At 30.4% G+C, this 12,567-nt stretch overlaps 1 protein-coding gene across 2 annotated transcripts in view; it reads left to right on the plus strand.

Moving 5' to 3' along the window:
- The window catches only part of LOC123701446 (neuropeptides capa receptor), a 67,854-nt gene that overhangs the window by 16,609 nt on the left and 38,678 nt on the right, over positions 1 to 12,567 (plus strand). For both annotated transcript variants that reach the window (XM_045648930.1, XM_045648931.1), the window contains exon 2: positions 3,660 to 3,750. In XM_045648930.1, the coding sequence (XP_045504886.1) occupies positions 3,660 to 3,750 (91 nt within the window). The remainder of the gene's footprint in view (positions 1 to 3,659; positions 3,751 to 12,567) is intronic.

Raw genomic sequence — 12,567 nt, forward strand, 5'->3', positions numbered from 1 at the left:
AAAGCATGTAATGCAAAAAGATGGATTACAACATAACCTGTTTTTCCAGGCTTTATATAGGTACCTGTCTAATGGCTATGTGTTAAACACTTGACACCTAATAGGTACGAATTGACCGCATTTTTCTACCCGTGTTCGTGTTTTTTTGCAAACTGCATTCTTATCTTGGTATAATAAATTCTCAGGTTTTTGTTGGAATATTTATTGTTTAATCAATTAAGACATGATCACATAAAATGCTTCCTTTTAAGTAAAGATTTAATACAAATTTTTTGCTAAATTTTAACAAAAAATTTAGAGATTTTAGAATTAGTTACCTATTTTACTTATAAACGTTTCGGTAAGTTTTATCGAAATTTGAAGTTTATTTCGTAGATTTGTTTATCTTTCACGCAATTAAACTTCAAAACATTTATCCATCCAGACATCCTCACAAACTTTGAATAATCGGGATAAGTCTAGATTTACTATATTTGTAAGTTATAGTTTAGTTATAGAGTGAAATGTAGAGCTAAATTATGAATTAAAGGAAATTATTTTTATCTTTACTACTATACTAATATGTATGATACTGTATAACTGAATAGTTTGTTTGCTACAATTAGTAGGATACACGTACCTTTATTTTTATCTAACTCATATATGTATATAGGCTTTCCACCCACAGCTTCGCCCGCGCAGTCAAAGAAAAACCCGCATAGTTCCCGTTCCCGTGGGTATCCGGGATAAAACCTATCCTATTTCACGGGGTAAAAAGTAGCCTATGTCCTTTCTCGGCTATCAAAATATCTCTATACCAAATTTCATGCAAATTAGTTCAGTAGTTAAGGCGTGATTGAGTAACAGACAGACAGACAGAGTGACTTTCGCATTTATAATATTAATAATAGTATGGATTCTACTAGCCTATAATAATATCATAGGTGTAGCCAGGGCGGAACAGTAAAATATAATATTTAATGGAAAACGTATTTACGACAAGTACTAAAATCAACACTAAACCAAGCTGTCGCGCTCCTATAAGTAATGATTTAGTTTAGTCTTAAGAACCTTTTTATCAAGACTTCCATTCAGTGGATTTCTTTCAACATTTCCTTTGAATCAGTGTGATTACTTATGTTTTGTGTTGTGTGTTATAATCGTATATGCGACCAATAAGTTTTAGACAAAGTAAAAACGTATAAAAAAGTGGAATTTCTTGCATTGACTTTTTATTTAGGTATAAAAAAGTCACTCTTTGTGTAAAATGTGTTTTGGATTTAAAAAAGGTATGTTAATGGTAGCCTTACTGCTGAAAGATCACTACCATATCTATACTATATTTAATCGTAAATGTATCGTATCTATTGGTAAACAGATTCGGCAATCGATTGTAATTTGTAAATAACTGTTAACTTGAAATTGATATTTTTGGTTTTATGGCATTCAAATGCTTTATAAATATAAATTTATAAAGAATAGAAAAAATTCGATCACGAGGCGGGACTCGAACCCGCATCCTTTCGCGCCATTCCGGGGCGGATGCCTGACCAAGTGTCACGAGTGGCTGAGTTGTTGTTGTTGTTGTTTATATTTATAAAACTGTTAACTTGATAAAAAAAATGTCTAAAAAGTATTAAATATTAATGCCTTTTCAGTGAATTAAAGTATAATCAGCTCGAATGAATAATCGATAAGTAGATACTAATTGGAATTGAATTGGAACTACTGTTTACATTGATCAAGATTGACATAGCTCATTTCAAACTTACATTGCGTTTGACTGTAATGAGGAAAACAGAAACATGTTAAATTGTTAAATATATTGATGTCTTTATGTTTTAATATGTAACTACGGATTATTAATTATTCGATTATTTTTAAATTAGGCACCTATTTGTTTCAATATTATAGTCGTTGTTTACTTGTTAAATTATACTTTAGAATTTTAAGTATCAAAAATACATAAAGTTCTTTTTGAAATAAACATCTTCTTGAAACGATGACCTTTAGTAAATTATACATGAAATTTGACATGCCTGCACAGTCCTACGAGCTTGTATTATATTATTTGAATTCATTCACAGCAATCTAATTTGGTTTCTTGTCAGAAAAGTGAAGTGTTGATTAGCATTTTGTAAACAAATATTATGTTTACTTTGGTTTATTCTGAAATCTTTACATGTAAAATTTAATGGAAAACTTTTGTGAAAGAGTTATTTTATCTCAACTGTGATTTCGTATTTGATTCAACTGCACAGAATTTTTTATATAATTCATCAAAGCTTGTATAAAACTCAACTCAAAACGAATATGTTAAATATTTTATCACAAAAACATTTTATTATTATAGCAACAACCTCAGTGTTGAAAAATAAAAGACGCTTCTTTGACCTAATGAAATTATTAAAAACTTAAAAACTTAATTCGCATTTTAAATAATGCAATGAAAGCAGATGCAAATAATGCAATAAAGATATCTTTGAAATATTGTGAGTCTCTCTCCTGTTATAAGTAGAGGAACTTTAAACATGTCACGTCAGGTCATATTTTAATTAAACGGCTAACGGTGTTTGATTAAAATCTAGACAATGATTCATAAATGGATTAACCCGTGTGAAGTCAGGGCGGTTTATTTGTATGTTATATAAGTTTAGTATCCGTCAAAATCTAGAATACTTATACCTTATTTAAGACATTTTATTAAGCATTTGTACTTGACACGTTAAGAAACATGGGCTTTTGTGGAGAAGGTAATAAGTTTCCAAGTACCGAGCATAGAAATGAAAATTCGCATTTAAATATATTATTAAGAATTCATTTTAAGAGCCATGGCAATGTAGAATTGTATACATTCTCGACATTAAATACTACTTAGTTCTAATATTTTTTATTTGAGGTTGTCCGTTCTATTTCTGAATAAAATATATAGAGTTTTATGAAGATTTATTACTTCCAAATTATTTCTAACTTCCTGATGTGAAACAACGCTAACATTAATAACAATCTTGGGCTTAAGGAAACCAAATATTATACCAAAACAGTTCATAAATGTGAGATCTCTATAAATAAAAATGAATCCCTATTTCCCTTGGTCACGGCATCACGCGTGAACAGCTGGACTGATTTGGCAAAGTATTTTTTGTTGTTTTATAACTTCCAAATTAATTCTTACTTCCTTATTTTATGTGATGAATTTTAATTAAGGTTTTTTCAACTTCGTGTATATTTTAATATTCTACCAACCGTTATTTTGTGGTAAATAACTATTTGTTTACTTTATAAATTTAACACAGCGGTAGGTATTGCTTATTTAAATAATTGAATAATTTACCCATCTACTGACTCATTACAACACATGATTATAAGTATATCCATTTATTATTTAAAATATTTAAATTCATAAAAACATAGTAGTTTCTTATGTTACTTCTATGTATAAATTTAGAAAAATATAAATATGAAAAACCAGTGTTAAATTACTTGTAAAAGTGCGTATTTTGAAAGTAATAAGATTTGATATTCCTATAGTAGCATAGACACGACACGCATCGATACGGAAAAATAATCATTATACATCACGTTTATCACCAATTCGTTGTTATGTGTGTATTGGTTATAATTTTTTTTTAATTTAATATAAATAAGAACAGCCTTAAATCAGGTTATTTTACTTGCAGGTCTCCCCAACGACCTGTCAGTCTACTGGCACCAGTATCCTTACAGCCTGGGCGTTGTTTTCTGCAAGCTACGGGCGTTAATATCAGAAGCGTAAGTATTATCATTTAATTATATATATCTATGTGTGTGTATAAATATGTCCACGCAGTAAAGGTTTAACTCGTATTGCTAAGAGGCCAATAGACAACAAGGCTGCACACTGCACAGTAAATACAAAAGTCTGTTCGTCTCTTACGTTTTAATGCTAAACAACATTATAGATTTAAATAAAAATGATTAATGAAGATCCAAATTAAAACTTTCCTTTTCAAAAATCAATCTTTAAAAAGATCTACCTTTAACACTAAAAATTACAGTCTTTGCCCATGGTTTTGTCTGCTTAAAGCGCCGTGCACAGCTGGCAATTAGGTAAAAAATAACAAAACGAGCTAATTCGAGTTGAATACACGACTTAAATAGTGGCTAGTTTAGTTAGTAATTATCTAGATTCTAGACTGAACTACAGCTATTATTGGCATAGTACGTGTGCGTCGGTGTAGAACTTGTTTCTAAACTTAATAAAACACAAGAGAATTCTTAGACGAAATTTCCATTGAAAGAATTTTGCCTCTTTCATTCCACATTGCTTTTTCTTTAACGAAAATGTTTGGTACATTTTTGTGGTTAAGAATAGCAAAATATATGTAATATAATTTAATTCATATACTGCGAAATAAGTGCAAGATAATTTAAAGAAGTGATTTACTTTTCGATTGAACGTTTTAGACAAGTTTGTGGGTATTGGTTAAAATAGTAATATAATTATTGTTTGAAATAAAACTAAACTATTTCTTCACTATAATTCGAATTACGTTATTATAAAGCGTTCCGAATAATTTATTTATCTCAGGTTCCAAAGTTTATATGGATATCTATTATCTATTAAAATAATATTCACGAAAGGGCCATGGGAAATTATCATTTCAGTAATCGCTAGCAGAATATTAAGATCCCACCAAAAACATAAATGTAAAAATTGGAGCCGAGTTCAATCGTTGACTTAATTTGCCAAAAAAGAAATGAGATCTAATTAATGTGTGCCAAGTTCTGCAGACAGTCCAGAAATTTATTTATAAAGATGTATTAAGTTCTTAGGTTGACTGAAAACTCAATTGTTTTATTTTCCCTTAGAGAACAATGTTTATTCCAAAATATAACTTTTTTAATTTGAATAATATAATTATTTTCACAAAGCAAACAACTAATGACCTATTGAACCCCATAATTTGATGAGGCTAGTTTTTAGAACTTCACAAAATATAAACAGTCTGTAAAACTAGCCTCATCAAATTATGGGGTTCAATAGGTCATTAGTTGTTTGCTTTGTGAAAATAATTATATTATTCAAATTAAAAAAGTTATATTTTGGAATAAACATTGTTCTCTAAGGGAAAATAAAACAATTGAGTTTTCAGTCAACCTAAGAACTTAATACATCTTTATAAATAAATTTCTGGACTGTCTGCAGAACTTGGCACACATTAATTAGATCTCATTTCTTTTTTGGCAAATTAAGTCAACGATTGAACTCGGCTCCAATTTTTACATTTATGTTTTTGGTGGGATATCATTACTTTTTGTACAGAAAATTACTCTGCAAATTTGATTTACTTTATGAATATAATTATACTTTTTATATACGATTTTTTTATATTTTTTCTTGCGGATTCTTTGTATGGATTGTTTAGTATTATTTTCTATATTTTCTTGTATGTTATGGATGTCAGCGCACATTGCCCCGTCATTATCTGCAATTTTTTAAACTCGTTTTCTGTTTAAAAGATTACATGATTTTCTAAACATCCAGCGTGAATATGTACACACACTATTACAAAGATGCAAAGATCGTTGTAGAAGAATCGTCGCTTTACTCCATGACGTTACGGTATTGCCATGACGAGATTTTGAAATTTTACTCTAAACGCGCCTAAAGATGTTTCACTTATATTAATATTAATATTACGCAAATTAAATCATTTCGACCTTCGACAAAGCCTTCTTCCATTACACTGAAATTAAAAATAAACTAGGTAAACACTCATAAATAAAGAATAAAGAAATGTGAATTTGTAAAATTATATATTATTTTTAACTGTATGAGCAATATTTTTATTACAATTTTCTTTTATTTTACGTTTAATAATAGTTTTGAATAAAGAAATCATGCAATCGAAGTAATCCGCCCTAGCGATACAAGCGCGAGTGAGTGTGATGTCAGAGGCGCATCGAATCTACAGATGTTTCGCGCTAAAATATGTAAACTTCAATAATCTATATCTCAGTCATTTATTGATGGATTTCAAAATTTTTTTCGGCCACTGACTAGTTTTGATCTATTTTTTAAGACTAGTAAGGTGAATATACTATTTTCTATTTTTTTAAACTTTTCCATTTTTCCATACAAACAAAATTAATGTCAATGAAAAAAAAATTAAATACAAATAAATTCAGTATTTTCTGATTTTTTCCTTTGTACACTCACTATTACCTAGCTGATTACAAAATTTGAACTTTCTAGGTCATCTGGAAGTGGGTTAGGTTTTGTATATGTCTATAAGTCAGTCAGTCTTAAAAATTGCGATTTTTGGATATTAATATCTACGCAACTGTTTAATCTGTATTTATGAAATTTAAGGTTCTTGTTTATCTTGAGGTCCTCTTGATATGTACCAAATTTGGTTTATTTAACTTAAATAGTTTTCGAGTTATAAGGGGGTGAAAAGTGGCTCGAAATGGTTCGTGTAAATATACACACGGCTGCTGCTCGCCAGTTCTCTTCGCTTGAACTCGGCTTGACACGCTGCCGCGTGTCTAGATTTACCAGGAAAGTATATAAAATTCTAACGAAAGCTATTTAAATTTTTTGTGCTCTTGATTGCTTTTAACAGATGGCTAAAACTTTAATTGCCATGATTTGTGGGGTCAAAGCCAAAGTTTAAATTGAGGCTCTATACCTCTTGGTATAGATTTATGGAATTTTATTTTATAAACATAAATATAGTAATAGCTGTCCCATCGACGTTGTAGGACAACCTTATAAGTTAAAGGAATGAAAACAATTTTGGTTCAGATCTATAGAATATGCAAAAAGAAAATCATAACATTCGGTTGAGCAGATTAAGAAGAGTTTGATTACAAACACTATGACAGAAGAATTCCCAGATATTGATATGTGAATTTATTTGTATGCCTTATGAAAGGCTTGGAAATATAATATACGACATTTATTCTGGGACATATTTCTGTCAAATGTAAGAGAATAAATTATACTTACGGTTTAAGACATTTATTTCTCAAAAAGATTACATTTGAAACACTTACAGAGAAATAATAATAAAAATTACAAACATATTTGCTCGCTTATCGATGTACGTAGTAAGTAGTTTGTTAACACAAATAGAATACAACAAGAAATAACAAAAAAATGGACGGTAATTTTTATAAACATAATTTCAGACTACCCCAACGACATCCTAAAGATATAAGGCTTGTGTTCTAGGTAAAGATATGCTATTTTCATGAGATATAAAATTAGTTTTATTTTTGTTAACACTTTGTTTTTAAATATATAATATGTATTTTAATAGTAAAAGTATAATTTATAGGTTTTATTTATGTTTATTTTTTATATTTATTTATTATAATATTTAGTTTAAAAGATGTTTCTTTAGCAATTTTTTGAAATTAGTTATCGATTTGGCTTCTTTAATATTTTTAGGCAATTTATTATACAATTGAACTCCTTCGAATAAGATACTCTTTTTCCCGTAACTTGTCCTGGTACAGGGCAGGGCTATATTGTTTGCGCGCCGAGTCATACGGTTTGTGTGTTGTATATTGGTGGAAAAGCTAATTAGAGAATGAACATTTTTAGTCAAGATTTTTTTTATTAACAGACATATATAAAATTGATAAGTTTGAGCTAGATTCATGAGCCGAGTTTTTTTGTATATGAGGGACGTGGGTGTTCGAGATTTATATTGAAATAAAGTTTTTATAATTTTATTTTGTGTTATTTGCAATTTTTTCAAATTTGTTGCTGATCCTGAACCCCAAACCTCGATTAGATAGTCAATATGTGACTTGACTAGGCTATTATAAATTGAATACCGCACTTTTTGTGGTAGACAACGAGCAATAGGTCGTAGCACGCCTATCAACGAAGTAAGTTTTTTACGTACTTTTTCAATGTGGGTTTTCCACGTGAGTTGTTTATCGAGAAGGAGACCGAGATATTTTTCTTCGTTTACTTTTTTTATCGTTTCTCCGTTTATGGACAATGGATTGTAGGAGCCTATTTTCTTATTTTTTGCGGTAAAAATGATATAATTGGTTTTGGAGGCGTTTATCGTAAGTAAATTTGATTGAAACCATCTGTTTAATATGTTAAGATCTTTTTGGGCTTGATTTACTACAATATCAATAGAATTTCCATAGTAGAACAAGCATGTGTCGTCAGCATATAAAGTAATATCTCCGGTTAATCCTATTTCGTGAACGCTATTAATATAGATAAGGAAAAATAGGGGGCCCAAAAGGGAGCCTTGAGGCACGCCACAGCTAATAGGTCTTTTTTTGCTATAGTGATCATTAATTTTTACGACTTGATACCGATTTTTAAGGTATGATCTAAATATGTCATAAGCTACTCCGGTTATTCCCGCATTTCTTAATTTCAGTAGTAAAATTTCGTGGCTTACGGTATCGAATGCTTTCTTAAGATCGACGAATACTCCAAGAGCTACCTTTCTACGGTCTATGTTGAGTCTGACATTAGTGACAAGATCCACCGTTGCTGCAATAGTATTAGATTTTTCTCTGAATCCGTATTGTTTATTAAAGAAAAATTTAGTAGACGTGAGAAAACCGTTTAAACGAGAGTGCAAAATTTTTTCAAATATTTTTGACAAAGCTGGAAGTACTGATATTGGTCGGTAATTACTGGGATCTAGTTTAGAGCCAGATTTATGAATGGGAATTACTGAGGCTACTTTGAGGGAGTCCGGAAAATAACCTTCTCTTAGACATTTATTTATTATTTTCACCAAGTTATTCGCTAATAAATCTTTTATATTTTTTATTACCCGAATACTTATTCCATCCACACCTATAGCAGTATTTTTACGGAGACTATTAATTATTTTTAAAACTTCATTTTCATTAGTTGGTTCTAATTTAGACAAGTTATTTGCAGAATTTGAGGGGCTTTTAAGTATTATTTTAATGTTTCTATGAAATTCTTTAGGAATGTCGTTGGCTAGTTGAACGCCTACGGTGGAAAAATAATCGTTAAAATATTCACAAATTTCATTGACGTTAGTTATTTGCCCAGAGTTAGTTGTAAGTTTCGTAATCACCGGATCTTTAGCCTTATTATTACACAATTTATAAATCAACTGCCACATTTTTGCAGGATCACTCTGACAATTGCTAAAACTTTTAATATAGAATTGACGTTTCGCCGATTGAATTTTGCTGAATACGAGATTTCTTTGTTTAACAAAAACTTCTTTCAGTCGTTCGTTACCAGGAGTTTGTTTCAGGTTGTACCATAGTTGGTTTCTGTGATTTATACTCTCAATCAGATCTTTATTTATCCAGTCTTTACTTGGTGGGTTTAAAAATTTTGTTTTTGTTATTTTATTATTGTTGATAGCGGCTGTCAGAGCCGTTTCAAATTGCTTGTAATCAAGGAATTCTTCTTTCGAAAATATGTTTTTGATAGTTTCATATAAGCTTGTGTAATTGATTGATTGGTATTGAACTCGTTTTAAAGCCTCTCGTTTGTGTCTATTCAACTCCAAATATAATTGTTTATGGTCAGAAAGTGAAGATTCAATAGTAGAAAGCTGAAAGGTGTCATTGTGTAGATTAGTAAGAACATGATCCAGGATGGACTTTGAAGATGACATATCTCGCGTACAGTATTCAATACTAATTTTATTTAATATTTTCATATTATTTTCTTTTAATATTAGTTTGTATTCTTTTATTGATTGGTCGTTGCTCAGTAAATTTAGGTTAAAATCACCCAATACAATTACACGTTTTCTTTTCGTTAGATGTTGACTAAAATTTTCAAGAAATTTTTGAGTGTTTGCTGCTGGCTGTTTGTATATAACTCCAATATCTAGGGAAAGTGAATTCAGATGTACCCATAGAAAATGATTACCATCTTCAAACTGTTCCTCAAGAAATTCATGTTTTAGGCTATCATGGATATAAATAGAGACTCCTCCTCCTCTCAGTTTAGTTCTATAATTATAGTAGTGCGTATAACCGGGTAATTGTAATCTTTTCGCCTGGTCTTCATCCTTAATCCATGTCTCCGTCAGCACTATCAAATGAACAACAGCTTGGAAAGATTCGACAATACATCTTAATTCATCTATTTTACCTGTTTTTACTATACTTCTGACATTGGCGTAAATAAACTTTATGGATTTGGTGCGAACTATAATGTCGTCGTAATTTTGACAGAGTTTGTATGTGATATTATTATTTTTAATCTCGGAATTTACAGGATTTTCATTCGTATTTAGTTTTTTGGAAAGTTTTTTAAAATTGTGGGTATTCCTTTAATGTATTTGATGATTAGATTTTTTTCTCCATTTTCTGTACGCAATCGCAGTTCTTCTTGCACATTTATCATATATTGTTTCTGCATTGGTGTCTGGTCCCAATAGATTTTAATTTTACCATCTTTAAATATTGATTTTTTTATCAGTATAGATTTTGCAATCTCTTGTGAAGAAAAACAGACCTTTATAGGACGTAGTTTATTTTCATCAAATTTTCCTAGGCGAAAGATTTTTACTGGTTCAGGACACTGTGGATTTATTTGAGATATAATTTTCATCACTTCGCATCTATCAAGCTCTCTCTTCTTCTGCAAATCTTCCATCTTTGATTCCGTAATTCCAACAATTATTATGTTTTTACTGCGTTCCAGTCTATCTTGTACTTCATTTATAATGTTAGTCGAAGAACCTATTAAATTTGAACCTTCTGTATTTATGGATGACGATTGAAAATTTTGTAGAAGACGAACGTCATTTTCCAATTTAGTTACTTTCTGTTGTGTATCACCCACATTACTCGTTAAATTCTCTATTTGGATTTTCAGGTATTGGTTTTCAAGAGCTAGTCCGTCTGTTGTCGTTTTGATATCTGTAAGTTGGTCTTTGATAGATGAAATATCATTTTTAATTGACTGAATACTATCTGTTTGCAATTTGCCAAAGTTATTCAATATATCAAGCATTTCCATTTTAAAATCTTTAAATTGAGATGCAAATTCATCTTCAGGCATTTTTCTCTTTCGGATTGATACATTTTTTTGTTCATATTCTGCTTCTTTAAAAGTACATAAATTTGGCTGAGAGCTGCTACCCGCGATACTCAAGGTACTTTTTGGTGAACGTAAAATACTCATTGTCGTAGAATTCAGCAAACTTAGTAATAAGATAACGCAGAATATAGTACACAATATTTATCGCTTCGCTCTTGCGGTATGCGCTAAGCTTTACTGCGGTGATGTATCGCACGGAGACAGCAGGACAAAGAAAGATGCAGTTTACGCAGTCCGTCTTGCTCACTTCACTTATATTTTTGTTCACAGTTTGTTGACGGAAATTACACCATATTCTATTTGATTAAGATTTTAAATGGCTTGACACTTTTTTATTAAATTATAAGATTCACGTAAACACGTCCGTACTCAACGCGAGTCAGCGAGCGAAAAAAGAAATAAATTATACTTACAGACAGGAAATGTAGAGGGACGCGAAGAAAATGTACTGGTATTTTGTTTTTTCCGGAAAATTTATTTTATATAAGGTTCGGTGGTAGAAAATAAGTTAATTTTTGGAAACACGTTGCTAAAAGCCTAAAGGGGTTCGAAGGAAAATTTGCTCATTTACAATGAATTGACTTGTAAATGATGCTTTTTACTAAATATTTTTTTATGCTTCTAAAAGAATAATAAACGGTCAAGATTTTGTTATGAATTATATTAACATTACTTTTCGTCCGTCGTAACTCGCGTACCTACAGAACTTTTTATCTGAAGTCTTATCAAAACCTTACTATTACAACCAAATATTATAAACGTGAAAGTTTATGATGGATGGCTGGCTATTTGTTACTCTTTAACGCAAAAACATATTATCGGATAAGAATGAGTTTTAGAGATATTATAATTGAAACATTAATAAAATAAAATTCGCGTGATTACGAAATATAGTACCTACCTACATCCTACAGCCTACATTAAAAATTAAGGAAAAAGACGATATTCTACTGCAAACTCATTTGTATTTAAAACAATCTTATCCTTAAACAAGCAAAATATCGTATTACATTACTCATTAGGTACTGTCTTAATACCTTAGATAGTTTTACCCTAACAATTCCACAAGATTTAGGGTGCTTTTCCACTAATAATGTGTGAGGATGTGCAGCGATAGTTATGTTTGTTGTCATCCTCGCACGGTGAAAAAACACCTTTAAGCTGAGGAATTCAATGTAAGACAGATAAATTAATCAAGAGCTTTTCAACGAATTGTTTCAGTTCACGTAACTTGTACGATTTCATTCCTTTATGCCCGGTTCCTATATTCAACGGATCGTCATAGTATCAAAGCTACTATCCGTTTTTCTAGAACTAACTACGAGTCGTTATTACCGTTCCACAATTTTATTTCTTGACGTGCTATCGACGGACATCCGTTGGTCATAAAAATACCGAGCCCTCTTCACTCACAGATGTGCGTTTCGTTATAAGCCAAATTGAAATTAAAATAACACAAAATTCAGGACAAAATAAGTTAAATATACAGCCGAATTATAAACTTTAAGAATAAAGTT

Source organism: Colias croceus, chromosome 21 (genome assembly GCF_905220415.1).
Source record: "Colias croceus chromosome 21, ilColCroc2.1".
Taxonomy (NCBI): Eukaryota; Metazoa; Arthropoda; class Insecta; order Lepidoptera; family Pieridae; genus Colias; species Colias croceus.